The sequence below is a fragment of the Camellia sinensis genome, chromosome 7 (assembly GCF_055761805.1).
Source record: "Camellia sinensis isolate YWXY chromosome 7, ASM5576180v1, whole genome shotgun sequence".
NCBI lineage: Eukaryota > Viridiplantae > Streptophyta > Magnoliopsida > Ericales > Theaceae > Camellia > Camellia sinensis.
This window is the reverse complement of record NC_138967.1, coordinates 90627706-90648397: the sequence shown is the minus strand read 5'-3', so window position 1 is coordinate 90648397 and position 20692 is coordinate 90627706. Positions and strand designations below refer to the sequence as shown.

The 20692-nt window shown below is 35.1% G+C and overlaps 1 protein-coding gene across 1 annotated transcript; it reads right to left on the bottom strand.

Annotated features, from left to right (window-relative positions):
• Nucleotides 1-210: 210 nt before the first annotated feature.
• On the bottom strand, nucleotides 211-3284 carry LOC114293000 (G-type lectin S-receptor-like serine/threonine-protein kinase SD2-5). Its single transcript, XM_082878654.1, has one exon. The coding sequence runs from the start codon at nucleotides 3023-3025 to the stop codon at nucleotides 416-418; it is 2610 nt and encodes an 869-aa protein (XP_082734780.1). The 5' UTR covers nucleotides 3026-3284; the 3' UTR covers nucleotides 211-415.
• Between the last annotated feature and the right edge of the window lie 17408 nt (nucleotides 3285-20692).

The window sequence follows — 20692 nt, the reverse complement described above, 5'->3', positions numbered from 1 at the left end:
ACTCAAATCATAATTCCAAAACTCACAAACTCAAAATACAACTCTATTTTCAAATCATATTTAGAAAACTCTACCAAACACAACCTTGGTGTTTGAAATTACAAATGTTGGAAGACAAGTATCCACCACCATAATTGCTTTTTTGTTTTATTTTATTGTCTGACTGATTAGCCATTGAGTATGATATGAATTTAATAGCACAATAATACATTAGTCAACAAGAATATATCTATTGATTGAATGACTTTTTGTTTAATTTTAGTTCACATCTCAATTACTAAAATATTTTATGTTTGGAATGCAAATATGATAGCAAAAATTTCATGCATACTGTTTGAATAGAATTCAGTGCTGAACCTGAAGGTGGAGTGCATAAACTCCGCTTTATTTATTTTACCTTAATTGATGATGCTCTTCATCTAGGATTAGAAAGAACAGATGCTTGTGGTGCTGAAGAAACAAGGTGATCTGCTACAGAAGAAGATCCCATTGCATGGGTGAACTTGTAGTTGATGTTTGGATCCACCTCCATCACTCCTTCCAACACCTTCACTACTGTTGACATGAGAGGCCTTCTTGTGTGATCATTTTGCAAACACCAAGCTGCAATCCTTATCAGCCTAACCATTTCTTCTCTATGATCCCTCACCTCCTCATCATCATCCAAAGTTTCCACAATCCCAAGTAGTTGATCCTCCTCTGCCTTCTTCTGCAACAAACTCAACAAGTGTTTGCTAGATTCTGACCGGGACCGATCCAAATTTCTCCTGCCGCTAACTATTTCAAGGAGAACAATTCCAAAGCTATAGATGTCAACTTTTACTGTAATTCTTGATTGTCCACACTCTGGAGCAATATATCCAGGAGTTCCTCTCAACGTAGTCAGGACTTGGCTTTCATCTCTGTCTATTAGCTTAGATAGCCCGAAGTCGGAGATTTTGGCATTGAAATTTTCATCCAAGAGAATATTTTGGGGTTTTATGTCAAGATGAATAATTCTTTGTCTACATTCTTCGTGTAAATAAGCCAATCCTTTGGCTATGTCATGAATAACCTTCTTTCGGGTTTCCCAATCAAGGCAAGGTTTCTGGTCTCTAGAGAAAATCCAGTTGTCCAAAGACCTATTAATCATGTATTCGTATACAAGAAGACAGGAGGACTTTTCTGCAGAAAATCCAATCAACCTCACTAGATTGAAATGGTGAATGCTGCCAATCGTTTCAACTTCTGCTAAGAATTCCCTCATTGCTTGTCCCATTTTATCCAATCTCTTCACCGCGACCTCAGTTCCATCTTGCAACACTCCTTTGAACACAGAGCCAAATCCACCACCACCAAGTTTCTCTTTAAAATTCCTCGTTGCCACACGTAATTCTTCATTTGAAAACCTCACGGGCATTCCTGGAACTTGCCTTATATAATATTGGTCATCCTCTATGATAGTCTTGTTGCTAAGTTTCTTCCGGAATATAAAAATCGAGAGGAGAATTACGAGGAAGACAGCTGATCCAGAACTTACTATTGCTATGAGTCTTTTTCGGTTTCTTAGAGGTGGAGGAGCTGCAGGTCTACCCTCTGGCACAGGGTTTGGTGCCAGCTTGGAAGGTTTCTCTACCTTAATATATGTGGCTGATTTGAAACTGTAGTTGGGAATTTCGTCTTGTCTAATTGATAGGACCTCAGATGGCATATAACAATAGCCATCTGAAATATTGTTGTCGTACCTGAAAAAGGCTGCACCACATGAGCAATTTCGTAGACAGGCTTGTTTGCATTCCTCCATATTTTTGATGTTTCGAAATGCTGCAGTTGGATCAATGACATTGAAGTAAGTCCCATTTATTACTTCAATCAGCTGATCTTGTTGTTGACCATGAGAAGGCTTGCAAGACAATGGAGTAATCCTGGAGCATCCACCACCACCACCACCACCACCACCACCAGCAGGTTGGAAATATTGAATCCCGTCATCTCCTTGCGGACAGCTACATTTTCCTGCCTTGCATAAGCCATAGTCCCCACAGTGTCGAGGATATTGACAGGCTCCGAGATCTTGGCTAACCATATCCACGATCTCACTCAACCGACGACTGCTATTGTCGTGCCTATATAACTTTAAACTGCCATCACTATTGAGTCTTACGTACTCGATAACTGAATCCAGGGGCTGTTGTTGTTGTTGGGCTTGAGATGATGTTGTTCCTAAGTTCACGAGGAATCCTCCTGTTTGGAGCTCTGCATAATTTGATCCATCCCTATTTCTTGAGCTGCTGTTGACTTGATTGTTTCTAAGAAGTCGACAATGGCCTGTGGCTGTGAGTGAAATTTGATCAATTGAGCTTTGGTTTGGCTCCATCTGATAATACATCTGTGGTTTTTGGCCCTCACCGTCCCGGATGAATGCAGTAAGGCCTAAGTCCATGGTCAACGTAGCATAGTACAAACCCTGACTCCAGTTGGTCGGAGAGGTACTTGAAATGAGCTTCTGACCCTCATAAAACCTTTGGCCAGACAACAATGCATCGGTGGGATGGTCAAAAGACTGCCAAACAATAACCCCTTTGTCATTAAACAGAACCAAGTTGCCCAGTGCAGTCATGTTCATTCCGGCTACAGACTTTCCTGATGTGTTGGTCGACCACACCTGGGATCCATCTGAATCTCGGAGTACTAAACCCTCCTGTGGAGTCAGTAGTAAGGTTGCGTTCTCATGCACAAGATGGTCTGTGTTTGCGGACCATACCACCGAAGGATTGCCTCCGCCAATGACAATAACTGAGAACAAGTAAGAGATGTTGTCAATGCTGTAGAATCCACAAACAAAACCAAGACTCAACTTTCTTGACAGAACAGCTCTCACTCTTGATCCATCATCACTAACATTCATGTTAATTGAATCGTTGTTGTGCCATACCGACGAGCCTGATTTTTTTAGTTCGAATATTGGGGGGGCTGCCGCTTCTGGATGCAAAAAAGTAATTAGGGAGAGGGAGAATAATGAAATTAAGATGAAGAAGCGTGCCATCCTGTCTGTCTGTCTCTGTGTCTAATAAAAAAGAATGAAATTCTTCTTTTATGGATATATGTTGTTTAGTTTTATACTCCGGTGGCTACGATCAAAGTGAATGGTTAATTGAAGAGAGATTGATGATAAACTGAAAGAAAGAACTATATAATTTGAGTCAACGGCTAACTTAATCTATGACAAAGTCTAGCAAGATGGGTCGACAGGCAAAAAACAATTCTTCAAGACGGTGGTTGTATGAATATGTGGACCAGCTGGCTGCCTGCTGGAATGGTCTTGTTGGATTGGGATAGTGAATTATTGGGTCTTTTGACAACCAGCTCAAAAAAAATTATTTTTTTGGCTTTTTAATTTTTTTACATAAAAAAGTTAATTTTTTTTTAACTAAAAAAGTCACCAAAAAATAAAAAAAAACTAAAGGCACAGCTTTTTAGTTATTGATATTTGATTAATATAATTTTTAGTAGGCATGAAATACTGAACAAACCCTACAATATGAACGGTTTGGATCATAAAAATAAGCTCATAGTATATATCTCAAATTGAGGCATAACATTCACTGCTATGCTAAGAGCACAGCAGTGACCCCCATTCATCGCTAAATTATCTACTCCATAAATTATTGATTGAGTTTATTAAATCTCTATAGTATATAAATCAAAGTCTATGTGGTCTAACTATCGATTGAATATATCAAGTATCTAAAATATTTAATCCAAACCTATATAATCATTAAAAGGATTACAAAAATAAAATATAAGTCTATAAGTATTACAAATTAATAAAAAAATCTATCTATTTAGAATTTTATTTCAAAAAAACCTTAGATTTTTTTATTTTTTCTTTGAAAATTGAGTATCAGTTCTTATAGTGAATTTCCTTTATAAGGGTAAGAGTAGTTATTTATAGTATTTTTTTTTTTACTTATCTTTTATAATGGTTATGTGTTTGCCTTTATTTAGTATTATATGTCAGGTTTCATTTATAATTTATAAGTATTACCTTTTTCGCTAAATTCTTTTTATAACTTAATTAATGTATTATTTTATTCTAATATTATTTGTAGTGAAATGTTATTGTTTAAATTATATAATTCTACTTCTTCAGTATATTTAATATTTATATAATTTTATTAACAAGATTGAGAAATCAAACTCTAATACGGAATAAATAGATGCGAGTTAAATATTTTAGAAACTTAATAGTTTAGAGACTAAATAAATAATTTGGCAATAATTTAGGAGTAAAAAGTGTAATAATATAAAAGGAGAAATTATAAATAAGTGTAATTCAACATAAAAAAAATATATATATATATACAGACTAATAGTAAATTTTATCAATTTAATTTATTGAAGTCATAAAATTTTCAGTAAATTTGTAATTATTTTTTAAAAATATATTATATAATTTTTTTAAAAAAATAAAATTTGCAAAGTAGCAGAGAGTTTCAACTTTAACAATAAAATATGATGATAATTCAAATTCCACCAGTTTGAGATTTAGGGGTTGTTTGAGATGTCCTAAATAAGTGCACTTTTTGATTTTTTGGACTAAAAAGTTGAGGAAAAAATATGGTTATTTGGTTAACTTTTTAACTTTTTATGGAAAAATATGTATTAAAAAATTATATAAATTAGTGTGTAGGGGAAAATTAGGATTGAGAGTTGTGCAGCCGTACTTTTTGACTTTTGATGAATAGTGATAACTTTTAACTTTTTGAATAACTTTTTGATTTTTTTTTAACTTGACCTTATTTTTATGTCGTCTTAATCTTTTGTTGTCATTTGAAGTGTAAATCAAAGTATAAAACGCAGCAGATAATTAATTTGATTTACATACCTTTTAGCAGAGTCTGAAGTGAAGGATCTCGTGGGTAAATCACGTGCTTCCAGAAAGTGAACAACCAACTTAGCAGTGGAGTGATATTACAAAATGAATATCACCCACATAAGTCATAGTGCAAAATGGCTTGATCGTTGTTTAATGGAAGAGAGTCAGAGAGAGAGAGTCCGGGAATGAAGGTTATGGGTAAAAAAAACCACAAAACATATCTGATATACGTATCTTATATATCAATATATTATCTAAAATATATATCAGATATATAACCACATGGATAAGTTTCAAAAGGTTCAGGTACAAAAGGTTCAAAGGGTCATGCCACATGGGCGTCCAATTTCTAACATTTCTCACTCGCACGTGAGTTGGCATGACACTGCCACATCTTTATCTCAATCTCCCAAAAAAATGAACAATCTCATACTAGTCAATGCACCGTGCGACTGCTGAGAACACCTCTATACTAGAAACCCAAAATAAGCCAGCATAAAGACATCAACCCAAAAAGAACAGAAATAGTGTCTCATATACCCCAGACCCATCTAATTACACCGGTCCAAAAAACATCTTTAATCCCTCAAAAAGAGCATATTTGACCCTCTCAATTCTTGCAATATATTCACACTCAATCCGCTTCTCATACAGAGCGATGTGAGTTGCCGACAGTGAATATACAACAATGGTGTAATACTAGATGATCTTCCCTTTGCCCTCATGCCATTTAGTTTAGGATTGATCGCTTTCTCAATGATGTCCTTTAAGGCCGAATCATACATGACCGCAGACAACATACCAAAGTAGCAGAACATCAACTCCTTACCTTATGACATAGTCAAAAGTCACAAAAGGGTACATAAATGAAAGTCATATCAATAATGACACATAAGACTCATATGGTGAGGAAACAGGGACCCATTCTCTTACCTCATTACTCAGTCGCCAAGCACATATAGTATGAATACATGTTACAGTGGAGTAACTCTTCCAAAAGAGTGACATCATACTCGATACACCATACAGATCTTAGTCTAGTCGCTTTCTAGTGCCTAACCCGAATTCTCTATTTGCTCGCCTTCTAGGCGCCAAACGAGATCTCGCATCTGGCTAATCATAACAGGCAAAACATGGAAAGTGGGTACTAACATCCATGTTTGGTCCTCAACACGACCTCATCTTGATTGTAACCAAGGCGACATGCATAGTGGATAATTTAAGCCTCTCTTGGCTCCAAATAAAAATAAACCACTAGTCTTATCCTTGCTCGCTTCTAAGCAACAAGGGCGATTGCTCGTGTGAGTGAGCCAATCTTACCTGCTGACATCATCATCTGCTAATCATTATGACACAAACCATAATAATGTTAACATCCCATCATCTCACAACAAATAAGTGATCGATCTAAAAAACAAGACCACAACTTGCGCAATTCTAGATTCCAAACATAAGCCTTATCAGCACCTCTTGTGATAAACATATACAACGGAATCCTCCATATGCGCCTCATATGAAATGATTCAAGATCACTACCTCTTGCGCAATAACCTCTCTAAAGATATTTTGGTGACCAATTTGCGTTCATTCTTGATGCGCCCAACTAGCGCAGATGCGCCCAACTAGCGCATTGAATCTTACAAGGAGCAAATTAATATACTACTAGTAAAGCATTCTATCCACAGTCTAATGAGCAAGGTCAATGTCTAAACAACTCAGTTGACCATTTACCAAAGATAACACTTATCATGCCGAATACGCCCACATACCGTACTTCAGGCTCCCACAAAAAAAAAAAAAAAAAAAAATCAAGAAATATAGGTCATCTGTTTCTCCCAAAGACAATCCGAGGATACACTCAATAGCTAAGGCTCTGGCTTTTACCGATAAGTAAGTCAATGGGTTTGCAATTTTGCATCTAGAATCATTCTAGAATATTCCTTATGTAAGTCATCGAAGACAAACCGAAAATTTTTCCAAAACAATCCCTAAGGATCATACATCCGAGCATATAAATTACATCACCCATGTCCATCATATCTAAAATAGAGGACTGCCCACCCTAGGTGGCGACAACCTTATAAATTCCTGACTCATAATGACTAAGTAAGGAAAAAGTTCTTTTTGGACCATTGATCATACCTTAGTGGTCTTCATCAATCATCGTCGGCCTATCATGGCTTGACGAAATCTAAGAACCACTATTTGGATAACTGTTTTAGGCTGTAAAAGATTTATTGGAACTAGCAACCTTTTTGCGCTCTTAACTTTTCACCATAAAAGGAGAAGGTAAATCCCTACGGATCTACTTATCCAATTCTCTAACGAGAAAGTTGGGTCACAATGTCTACAAATCAATGTTCCGAACTTATGTCAATCATAGCCTAAGTCAAAATAACCTCACTTCCCAGGAGGAAGTCTTCTCATGGTCTACACTTTCCTCAATGGTGCGACTTTTCGGTATCTAGGGAGCCTTATGCCTCAGCAATGACTATCCAAATTACGCATAACTTTAGAACAGTTTCGTGTCATAATGGAAAATCAACCAAATTATAGAAATGGTTAATCCTCAAAGACTTTGTCTTAAACTGCACAACATTAATACACTTTCTAAAAACAGGGGACTAGAGCCTTTGGCATTATCCTAGGCTCTTTATCATCTTGCGGAGCAATCATGAATGTTTCTCTCTCAATCACCCAGTGATGACGTGGAAAAATTTCACAATCGCTACCACGCAACTAAGAATGTAGAGTATTCTTCTCTAACGGATTAATCCATTAGTAGGCACATCGCTCCCACTGTCCCTAGGATATTGGAAATTTCTTTCCATTCTTAACTAGGCTACATAAAGCGCTATGCTTAGAATTCTCTATCTTATAGAGTTCCAAAACTCTATTCACGTCACCTTTATTAAGAAAACTTTATGTGACTTAGTTACACTACCACAAAGCTGCTTACCTATATACACATGACCCGGAGGGTTTACATGACAGCATACAATAATGCGCCACATAACCCTATGTGTTTATAAGACAACATACAATAATACACTATAGAACCCTAGGTCTTAACTTCGCAACCTTATGAGAAGTAAAATAAGGATAAGCAACTTTGATGGTTACAGTTCGCCCACAAATGGCTCTCTGCTAACCCATTACTTAAATGGAGTGTAAAATCTGATATGAAGGGCACTTAGTTAGGGATATAGGCAACAAACTAAAGTGCAATTCCCAATTAGGAAACATTTTGCGCCATCATCCACCTAACATTAACAATACTTAATTCCTTATCTCTACTACACCATTGTGTTGTTGAGTGTTAGGAATAATCAATTTTCTAAGCATCCATTTCTCTCCACAGAGTTTTCTAAAATAACTCAAATAGATACTCGCCACCTTGGTCAAAACTAAAAGCACGAAAGCTGTTATCTAATTGATTTCAACCTCATATGTGCAATGTCAAAAATCATCTCAAAACTTTTGACTTATGGAAGATCAAATAGTCTTGACTCAGATGCGTATCGTAATCTATAAATGTGTCGAGATTGAGGCTTAGCTATCATACCCTTACACATATCTAGTCACAAATATCATAGTGGACTAAATGTGCCAATACAAATGACCTTCTACGGCTTTGCTACTTACTTGTGCGCAACTATTGCGAACAAAGTTACACATTCATATGAGAGCAGGATGTCACAAGCGAGTGGGCCCGAAAGGGCCTACTCAAACCATCCATGTCATCTTCTCATTAATGTGATTAAGTACAACAAGCCATTGGTTTATGTCCAATGTCATAAACTAATTCCAATCATCTTAATGTGTGAGTTTTTGAAGACAAGTTTTAAAGGTTTAGGCCCAACTAGGTAATGACTCGCAACTAATTCATATTCACTAGATCATAAAAGGATGTCATGGAGATATCAAGTGCGCCTAAGTCGCAAATTTAACTAGTAAGTGCTAATCCTCTGCACCTTCAAGTCAATTTTATTCTCCATACATTTTAATGCATCTAGTTGAAAGATGACGATACTCCTCTTGCCATCTCTGTTTCTTGTTTCATAGTTACTTGCAATTAATTCTACTATCCACAAGAAGGAGAGAATAAGCTATCAACTATGACAGCTCCTGAAGTAACTTAAGCGCGAATTAGACTAAGGAGTCTAATTCAACACAATACTCTCACAAGCCATGCGCCAAATTCTTAGAGTCATAACAACCTTGTCGGCCTTGACCTTTTCATTACTATGCTGCAACGTTTGCGCTTAGTGGTAAATGTTATTCAAAACGTTAGCCTAGCTAAGGAATTATACAAAGAAGCACCTCCTCATGTCTCACACTCAAGTGTGGAAACAGTAAGTGTCCAAACTTGGACAAGTTGGCAATGCTAATAGATTTTCCAGCCACTTGGCGCTAATCTTTTCATTTAGTGTTAATAGATTTTGCTACTACCAAGCGCTAATCTTTTAACTTCAAGTGATACTTCAATGCACACTATTATAGTGCATGATATTTTGCTCCATCCACTCCCAATAATTAGGTAGAAAGTAAAAAAAACTGCTCATACTGGCTACTCGTCTTACACTTAATGACTAATTCATTTAAGCTCGCATTTCTTCGATGACGTGACTCTTGAATGTTACTTCATCTAATGATGCAACATCATTACAAGTCAAATTACAAAGTCAATCTGCGCAGCTCAATAGTCAAGATCATATAGAGATCTATTGAGAGCTTACTAATTTCATAATTTCAAAACTCGCCAACCAAAACTACGTAGCATGCAGCTAACCATAGCGCACACATTAGTTTTTATTATGCCAAACAAGGCAACAAAACCACGGCGACTTTGAGTCATGTTTCCTTGATTTGGCTCAATGAAGGTCTGACCTAAAATCTCCAAGACTTTTGCTCATCTAAAGAATAGGATTACATTGTTCACATTTAAACATCTCTACTAAGTCTAGGTCAACCAAATTAACTTCCATAAGCTAAGTCAATTTAGAGAGAAATTCGCATTGGGATTAATTTGATTAGCATAATATAATTTTGCCGCAAAAATCTAAATTAAATAGTGACAATATTACACAAGTCGCAAGATCAAAAATCCACTATGCTCGTAATTATCTCTTGCGTCACAGGTGACAATTATCAAAAATTTAATTTAATTTATGCGCAAAATATTGGTTTTCGGGAGTTAATCTACAAAGATTTCTCTTAACCGAATAACCTCCCACAAGCTATGGCATGTCTAAAAGCATGATAAAAAATTCTAATTACATACAATAGCATCATAATGTAGATTCACAACCAACTCATGCTATGTCTCAATTAATAATGGAATTTAAACAAATAACAATTAATCATGCTATTCTAATTACAACATATTAGAAACTCTAGGCAAAAAATAATAATATACTGTATTTAATATTCAAATTATGCCATAACAGAAACTATATCACTTCTGAAATTTTCTGGAATTTTTTGGTATTTTCTGAAATTTTAAATAACTAATAAACACACATAAAATTAGAAATAAATATTCTAGAATTTGGTAAAAAGCAATAACTATACCAATAAATAGTAAACTACAACAGTAGTCTACAATAAAAAATTCAACCCTAGAAACTTAATCATGCAACACCAGATGCATTTTAAACCAGAAATAATGAATTATTATTTCAGGAAAAATATTTTTTTATTTTCATAAAATTTTCAAAATTTTATAGAAGATAAAAAATTTAATTCTGAGTCTAACGGTACCAACCACGCTTAAAACAAAGCTATAACCAATTAATTATGACCATTTAACGCGATTCAGAATTTAAAACAGAACAAACAGAGCCTTATGCATTAGCAGCCAAGCCGGGGAGGAAAACGGCGCGGCTCAGCGCACTGCGCGCATGCGTGGCGCGGATGGTGCGCGCGTGATGGCGCGTGGAAGCGGCTCTCGGCGTCAGGTGGCGCGTGAGGACCACGCGCTGCCTTCCAAGGTGTTTTCTGGTCCTATTTCGGTATTGCCAGACTCCATTTTTCAAAATAAAATCATTTATGGTATTAAAAATGACATTAATGAACATAAAAATAGGTATTTTATGCTCTTAATAATGAGAGAAGACATCATTCTGCTTTATTAATATTCATGTATATAATGTGTACATGCTTATATAAAATTATACACATGAATAAAGAAAACACGAAAATACCCATATTCGCTTTGATACCAATGTAAATCAAAGTATAAAACGCAGCGGATGAGTAATTTGATTTACATACCTTTTAGCAGAGTTTGAAGTGAAGGATCTTGTGGGCAAATCACGTGCTTCCAGAAAGTGAACAACCAACTCAGCAGTGGAGTGATATTACAAAATGAATATCACCTACATAAGTCACAGTGCAAAATGGCTTGATCGTTGTTTAATGGGAGAGAGTCAGAAAGAGAGAGTCCGGGAATGAAGGTTATGGGTAAAAAAAACCACAAAACATATCTGATATACGTATCTTATATATCAATATATTATTTAAAATATATATCAGATATATAACCACTAATATCTATCTATCCATCTATCCATATCTATTGATATGATCGATATAAATATCCTGAATGATTATCCAAATAAATTTTGAATTAAAATTCAAACTTACATGGATAAGATTCAAAAGGTTCAGGTTCAAAAAGTTCAAAAGGTCATGCCACATGGACGTCCAATTTCTAACATAAAAAAGATCTAAGTTTGAGAACAAAATTGCGGATTTTATCACTTGGAATATTGTTGAGCCAATGTTTCAGTGCATTTCTAATACTCTCCTCCCGTAACAAGATCTTCATATTTCCAAACAATGAACTTGGCCTTGATATTATTATTATTATTATGAATATATTATAAATATACTTCTTGAAATTTGTTTAAATTTTAAATTGACCTTTTTGATTTTAGAAATTACATTCCATCACTTGAGATTTTCTAATTTCATAACAAGTATTCTTTTTTATTAATAAATTATTAGGTAAATTAACAATTTTTAATGATGTTAAAAATTTATTTTATTTAATAATTTAAATAATTTTATTATTTTATTAGGAAAACAGTTAGAATTTAATTTTTTCAGTTAATTCTGATAAATAAAAAATTCTTAAAAGAAATATTTATAAAATTTTAAATTATAATAGATAATTTATATTTTAAATAAATCTTAATAGTGCATTTATAATATATCCTATTATTATTTCTTAACGGTACTAGCGCAACTAGTAAGCACCGTGCTGAATAGGGTAATACTTTTCTGATAATGTTCACTGTTTTTGGAAAATTATTTGATGGTTTTAGACAAATTTATGTTGTCTCCTAAGTTAATATTTATTGGTTAAAATAATAAAATTTAATATTTTTTCTAAGTTTTTTAAAAAATAATTTAATAAATATCAAATAATAAATAATATAAGTTAATGCCCCTAACCACCCAATAATCTTTCTTTTCCTCTTTAACTCATTCAACAGACTTTTTCTTGTGCAAAGACTAACAGTCACTGCCAATCCATGATTCACGCTCAATAGGCTGGTCCACTTTGTGGTTACCAATATGAGGTTACCGTAAGAGTTGTTTGGAATGTCTTAAATAAGTGTATTTTTTATTTTTTTAGATTAAAAAATTGAGAAAAAAATATGAATGTTTAGGTTAATTTTTTAATTTTTTATAAAAAAATATATATTAAAAAATTAAATAAATTAATGTGTAGAGGAAAATTAAGATTAAAAATTGTACAGTCGTAATTTTTGACTTTTAATAAATAGTGATAACTTTTAACTTTTTTAGTAATTTTTTAAGTTTTTATCTTTTTTTAGGATTGTCAAACTTGACTTAAGTCAATTGGAAAATTAAAATCAACTTTTGTTAATGGTAATTTTAAAGATTGTCCCATTTAATTGAATAATAAAGAAAAAAAAGTCTAATTACAGCGGGATCACCTCTGAAATTTAGGCCAAGTTTGGGAAGACTAAAAAAGTGCACTTTTTGTCTTTTTGGACTAAAAAGTTGAGGTTGAAAATATGGAAGTTTGGGTTAACTTTTTGACTTTTTATTGAAAAATGTGTAATAAAAAATTGTAAAAATTGATTTGTAGGGAAAAATTTGAATTGGGAGTTGTGCAGCCGTAATTGTTGACTTTTGGTGAATAGTGTTAACTTTTTAACTTTTTGAGTAACTTTTTGACTTTTTGACTTTTTTAGAAGTACCCAAACTTGGCCTTAGATCTTAAAGAGCTAAAATTCCATAAATCACTCTTAAGTGGAACTACATAAGACCCCTCAACTATATAGCTATATAATAGAATAGGAAACAAAATATCCCAAAATAGAGTACATGTGCATTGCCAAGAAGGTACAGCTACGCATCAAGCACTTGGAGAAAGTCAGAGAAAGGAAAAAAGAAACGGAAAGAAAATTAATGAGAATTTAAAATTATCTTTTTATACTGGAGAATTAAATACTTGGTGATTTAGAAAATCTTCAGTGAGGTAGCTAATATCGTTAAATAATAATTACTCAATAAATTCTCTTTTTTAGAGACTAAATATGATTAGTTTGAGTTAAACTTAATCACTTAAACTAATGAAACAATTAGTGGTCCAAACTAATTAATTTCTACAACAAAAGTGATAGGGATGGAGAAAGACGGAGAAAATAGAGCGAAACTTTCTTCTTCAGAGATAAAGGAGAAAGATCAGAGAAAAGAAAAAGAAACAAGAAGATATCAAAGGAAAATGAAATTTATCTTTTTAGACTTGAGAATTGAACACTTAGGAGATTTAAAAAATCTTAAGTGAGGTGGTTAAGTTAAATTAATATCTTGAAGTTACAATTACTCAGTAAATTATATTTCCTAGAGACTAAGCATTATTAGTTTGAATTACACTTGGTCACAAAAACTAATGAAATAATTAGTGGCCTAAGCTAATTAGTTTTTTTTTTGGGGTAAATAGTAAGCTAATTAGTTTCTACAACAAAAGAGAGAAGAACGGAGTGTAGACCACCCGAACTCGCTCCGCACGCCCCCTTTTCGGAGAGGTCGCGAATTGGGTTCTAGCTACTATAGTTTGGACTCCTGTCACGGTTCTGAATCTAATCTCACAAAGTGCAATGTAAGACTGATAAATCACCAAAGAGTTCAAATCCGACAAATCGTTTTGGAAAATTGATTTTAATCAAAAAGCGCCAAACATGGACTGTTTTGCCAGATTTCAGAGTCGCCACCTAAATATTTTATTTTGAGAAATTTAGGAAACCTTGACTCGTGCCTAAGGCCACGTGCCTGTCATCACCAAAGTTGCTTCGGCTCGAGAACTTGGGTACGAGGGGGAAAGGTCATGAAATGAGCACCCCCGCTCGCCCGATCAAAGGATCGGCCTCTACTAACATAATATGTTATTTTTATAAACACATGTGTTCTTATTTCGGTTATTAATCTAGAATTGGAAACACATGTGATGCGCACAGCACACAAGTATAGACTCAATTGCAAGGATTGGAATAAAACATCTCATGTTTGTTTTCGAAAATGGTTTGAAGTTGCTACCTTCAAGTAGGCTAAAGCGCGGATTTGCCACCCTCAAGTGGGCTTAAAACATGATTTGCCACAAACAAGTGGGCTTAAAACGCACATTTTGATGAATTGTTCCAATTCAAGCAATGAAGCCTTCATCCACAGGCATTCATTTAGTTAATCACTTAAGCACATAGCCTCATGGCAAGCATGCTGTCATGGCAGTCACTTACATGTATGCAAGGATGCTAAAGCATAAACACTCACAGTGTACTCCAAGCCAAAACATAAACTAATTAGAAATCAATGCATGATCCTAATTATACAAGATGCCTAATGCAACACATGCAAAATACAACTAAGTAGGCTCGACTATCTAAGATGGCATATGATTTTTAACACTTGATACATGTATTCAAATAGGTATTGAAATACAATATAATTTGAATGATGTGCCGAGCCCGGTGCATGCAATATGAATGAATGATGCACGCATGCAAAGTATAAGTATGCTAATTGAAACATGCTCTAAAACTAACTATCAGAAGCGGATAAGTAAAAGGGAGAAAGACGTGAGGTTGGAAAACATTCACACACACACACGCACACTTATTACAACATTTGCCTTCTCGACGGAGGGTCCAAATGGAAGAGAGGTAACTAGCTACGCTAATTAAGCTAACTAATTAACTAATTTAGCTAATTAATTATTACAAACCAAAATGAATTGAATAACCAGTTAATCTAAGCTAATTAAATATTACAACACATATTAAACTAATTAATTACAAAACGTGTAATTAACTACAACTAGCTAGTAAAGCGGTAAAATGGCCTCGTAGGCGAGAGAGGCATGCATGCTCGGTCGCGTCTTCTCGGAAATCCACCGCCTTGCCTCAAGATGCCTCTTTTTGCACACCTTTAGACCTCTGAAAATTGTGCCAACTTCCAGGTTGATTCTGACCCATCTTAGGAACATGATGAGGGATGATCGGCCAGAGATGGTGGCCATCGGCCAGTAATGATGTCCGGTCGGCAAGCTTTGATGGCCGGTCGGCCACTAATTCCTTGAATTTCCTCATTTTGCTACAGCAGAGCACAAACAGAGGCATGGCAGTGTATTTGCAAAGAAATGTGTGTACCACCACACTCCTTATCATATCTTAAGCTCAAAGGAGTGTGGTGTTCGACTCTCGGACCACTAACCAAGCATTACAATGCACGATGGCCGAGAAGCCAAGTTTGTACAAGTTGATGAATGCATAAACAAGACTCGATGAACCTCCACCCTATCATGCACGATCAAGGGTGTCGGTGACTAAGAAATGAGGCACGTTTCATCACTTCAAGTATGAAACGTCTCTCATTTCTTGTGTTTGGATTTACGTCCGATCCAAACACATGCAATGCAACACAAACATGTTATCTTGGCATGTTTTACTTTGATTCATTTTGTTTACTCATTTTAGATTACCGATAAGTCCTTTAACCGGTTAAGTCCAAAAGTGAGAGTTCTCTAATTTTGAAAGAGGATCTAAGCCACAAGCACCTTGAGCATGGAAGAAACCTCATGCTTTTGGTTAGTAGAAACCCTCAAGAGAACGCTAAAATCATTAGGCATGAGAGCCTCAATTCCATGCTTAAGCCAACAAGGGGCTTAAGACCTCTTTCAAAGTGATACAACAAATGAAAGATGGCATGTGATGCTATACATTCCAGCACTGAAATAGTATGCTAAATGATATCAAAACATGAAAACGATGCATGCAAGATATGCTTAGAGCTAAGAACGCCAAAGCTAGTGAAGTGCATTACACTAGAAGCATGCTATACAATGCTCAAATGATTAAACTAGCCCAAAACAGAGCTATAGCAGGCCAAAATAGTGGCTAAAATGAACCGAGAAGATAGCATGAAAAGTAAGAAAATGATGTTCATGCATTGGCTCATAAACGAGGCATAAGGCTTAACTCTTAAAAGCACTTAAAGAGCGATATATAGGAGTGTATGATGGAAGTATATGCTCTGAAATACCATGCCAATGATGCCATATCATGCACACATCACAAATATAGCATGCTAAGGGCCTCAAAACTCAAGACTAGTGAAGCCAATTACACTATAGCCCTACAAGACAAGCCATACATGACCAAGGCCACTCAAATCAGACCTAAAGCATGCTAAAACATAGCCAAAAACATGCTAGAGTAGAGCATACACATGGTAGAACAATAGGCCAAAACACTAAGTATGCTAGGCTAGTGAGTGAGATTGCACTACAAGTGCAAAAACCAAGCAAGAGGTGACCTCACCAACCAAAATAAGAGCTAAAGAATGCTAAAACTAGAGTAAAAGCATATGAGAGCATATCCAAAATAAGCTAGAATGATGAGCCAAAGTAGCAAGCATGCAAGGCTAAATAGCAAGATTACACTACAAGTGTAAGAAGCATGCATGAGGTGACTCAACCAAGCCAAAAAAGAGTTATGCCATGCTGAAATAAGGCCAAAAATAAGCTAAGAACAAGCCAACACATGCTAGAAAAACATGCTCAATAATTAAGCCAATAAGACAAGCAAGCAAGCAAGACAAGAGAAGAGGGGACCACCCTCTCCTATTTGGGACCTCAAAACAAGTTTTCTCCCACTAAAATTCCTTTGGAGTTCAGTGGTTTTAAGGCCAAAAAGAATTTGTTTGAAAAGCTTGAAAAATAGCTCAAAAGGCCTTACAAGCCAAGAAGCAAAAGGGAGGAAACACCCCCTAGCCAAACAAGGCTTAAACCGTCATTCTAGAACCTCAAAATCAGAGTTTTTTATAGTACAAAACCAGCCTCAAAATAGTCCAAGGCAATGGAAAAAGGAGGGTAAAGCAAATGTGCAAAAACAAGCTTGAAAGGGGGAAAAGCTTACCCTTGAAGCACCTTGAAGCACAACAGCAAAACCAGCCAAAATCAGTCTTTTGGAGCTCAAACAAAGTCCCAAGCTACCTCAGCCCAAAGATGATCAACTTTGGTTAAGGTCTCTTTGCAAAAGTGTAGGAAATTCTCACTTCTAAGCCTAAAACAAGAGGAGAAAAAGAGAATTCTAGAGAGAGGGGAGAATTTGCTCACAAATCTTCTAGAGAGAGAGGATTCTAGAGTGAGAAGCTCCCAAATTTTCTCACCCTTCAATATGTTCTAACCTTGCAAAATATGAGATATAGCCTCCATACATAGCAAAAGCAAAAGCTTTGGTCGAAAATATCTGAATTGGGACAGCTGGAGCTTGTGTAGAACAGCTGGAGGGAAAAGATTTGCAAATTCTGAGTTTTCTGGACATTTCTGGCCGACCGGCCATCTTTTTGGCCGACTTGCTACTTTGTTGGCCGACCGGCCACTTCTGTGGCCGACTGCAAATTCTGCTCTGCAGGTCCGACTTTAAATGGGTATAACTCCTTCATCTAAACTCCTTTGTAGGTCATTCTTGTGTCTAAAATGAAGCCCCAGAAGTAAGCTTTCCAATGGTGGCAGCCTCATAGCTGAAATCCAAGTATACAAGTGGATAGGCCCGATTTAGCGAGGACTGCTCGTCTCTCTCTTAACGATTCATGCCCAACTTCTTCCTCAACTAGGTTTCTTCCCTCAACTCCTTTTTTCTTCAACACCAAACCCCTAAACAAGGTGTTTTGAAAGATTTTTTAAAAATTTCATCTTTCTTTCATTCATTTCCACTTTGTCTTTGCTCGGTTTACCGAAAAGCGCAACATTAAACAAAATGCGAGCGTTGGAACATCGTAGGAACTTTTTCAAAAGTGTTTTGAAAGAGAGGATTTTAAGATCTAAAATCTTTTGGTCAAAAAATGGGGTGTGATATTAGGATTTGACTCTCATTGCTGAAGAAATCGACCATTTGGCACTGCACAACTTTCACCACCAAGTAAACCATCAGTAGCGCCAAAGTCTTAAGGGCGGTCAAAAATGGGGTGTCTACACGAAGAAAGACGGAGAAAGTTGGAGAGAAACTTTTCTTCTTGAGAGTTAGAAGAGAAAGTTAGAGAAAAGAAAGAGAAATGGGAAGAAAATCAAAAGGAATTCAAATACATCCTCTTGGACAAGAGAATCGAACACTTAGGTGATTTAGAAAACCTTAAGTGAGGTGCTTAAGTTAAACTAAGATTGTTAAGCTATAATTACTAAGTAAATTCTCTTTCTTAAAGACTAAGCATGATTAGTTTGAGTTAAACTTGGCCAGTTAAGCTAATGAAACAATTTGTGACCTAAGGTAATTAGAACTCAGTAAATTCTCTTTCTTAGAGACTAAACATGATCAGTTTGAGTTAAACTTGGCCAGTTAAGCTAATAAAACAATTTGTGGCCTAAGGTAATTAGTTCCTACAACAAAAGAGAGAAGGTTAGAGAAAGACAGAGAAAGTTAGATGTAAACTTTCTTCTTAAGAGCTAGAGAAGAAAGTTTGAGAAAATAAAGGGAAACATGAAGGAAATCAAAGGGAATTCAAATTCATCCTTTTGGACATCAGAATTGAAAACTTAGGTGATTTAGAAAACCTAAAGTGAGGTGCTTAAGTTAAACCAAGTTGTTAAGCTATAATTACTTAGTAATTCCCTTTCTTAAAGACTAACCATGATTGGTTTGAGTTAAACTTGGTTAGTTAAGCTAATGAAACATATTTGTGGACTAAGCTAATTAGTTCCCACAACAAAAGATAGAAGGTTGGAGAAAGACGTAGAAAGTTAGAGAAAAACTTTCTTCTTAAGAGTTATAAGAGAAAGTTAGAGAAAATAAAGAGAAACATGAAGAAAATCAAAGGGAATCCAAATTCATTCATTTGGACTTGAGAATTGAACACGTTGGTAATTTAGAAAACCTTAAGTGAGGTGGTTAAGTTAAACTCAGATCGTTATGCTATAATTACTTTGTAAATTCTCTTTCTTAGAGACTAAGCATGATTAGTTTGAATTAAACTTGGCCCTTTAAGCTAATGAAATAATTAGTGTCCTTAACTAATGTTCTAACAACAAAAGAGAGAAGGATGGAGAAAGACGAAAAAAGTTAGACATAAACTTTCTTCTTGAGAGCTAGAAGAGAAATTTAAAGAAAAGAAAAAGAGAAATAGGAAGAAAATGAAGGGGAATTCAAATTCATCCTTTTGGAGTTGAGAATTGAACCCTTAGGCGATTTAGAAAACCTTAAGTGAGGTGTTTAAGTTAAACTAAGATCGTTAAGCTACAATTAATTAATAAATTCTTTTTCTTGGAGACTAAGCATGATTGGTTTGAGTTTAACTTGGTCATTAAGCAAATGACAAGCAAATGAAACAACTACTGGGTTTAGCTAATTAGTTCCTACTACAAAAGAGAGAAGGATGGTGAGAAACGGAGAAGTTAGAGAGAAATTTTCTTCTTTATAGAAAGAAGAGAAAGTTAGAGAAAAGAAAGAGAAATAGGAAGAAAACCAAAGGAAATTCAAATTTATCCTTTTGGACTTGAGAATTGAACACATAAGAGATTTAGAAAACCTTAAATGAGGTACTTAAGTTTAACTAAAATCGTTAAGCTATAATTAATCAATAAATTCTCTTTTATAGAGACTAAGCGTGATTAGTTAGAGTTCAACTCGGTCACTTAAGCTAATGAAACAATTAGTTGCCAAATAAAGTTAGAGAGAATTATGGAGAAAGACAAAAGAGAGAATTATGGGGAAGGACAAATAAAGTTAGAGAGAAACTTTATTCTTAAGAGCTAGAAGAGAAAGTTAGAAAAGAAAGAAAAACAAGAAGAAAATGAAAGGAAATTCAAATTCATCCTTTTGGACTTGGGAATTGAATAGTTAGGCGATTTGGAAAACTTTAAGTGAGGTATTTAAGTTAAACTAATATCGTTAAGTTGCAATTTCTCAATAATTCTCTTTCTTAGAGACTAAGTATGATTAGTTTGAGTTAAACTTGGCAACTTAAGCTAATGAAATAATTAGTGTCCTAAGCTAATTAGTTCCTATAACAAAAGAGAAAACGATGGAGAAAGATGGAGAAAGTCATAGGGAAGCTTTCTTCTGGTGAGCTAGAAGAAAAAGTTAGAGAAATGAAAAAGAGAAATAGGAAGAAAATTAGAGGGAATTCGAACTCATCCTTTTGGACTCTAGAATTGAACACTTAGGCGATTTGGAAAACGTTAACTGAGGTGCTTAAGTTAAACTAAGATCATTAAGCTATAATTATTCAGAAAATTCTTTTTCTTAGAGACTAAGCATGATTAGTTTGAGTTAAACATGGTCACTTAAGGTAATGAAACAATTA

Coding starts and splice junctions, on each gene's coding strand:
- LOC114293000 (XM_082878654.1), bottom strand. CDS start 3,025: ATGGCACGCTTCTTCATCTTAATTTCATTATTCTCCCTCTCCCTAATT.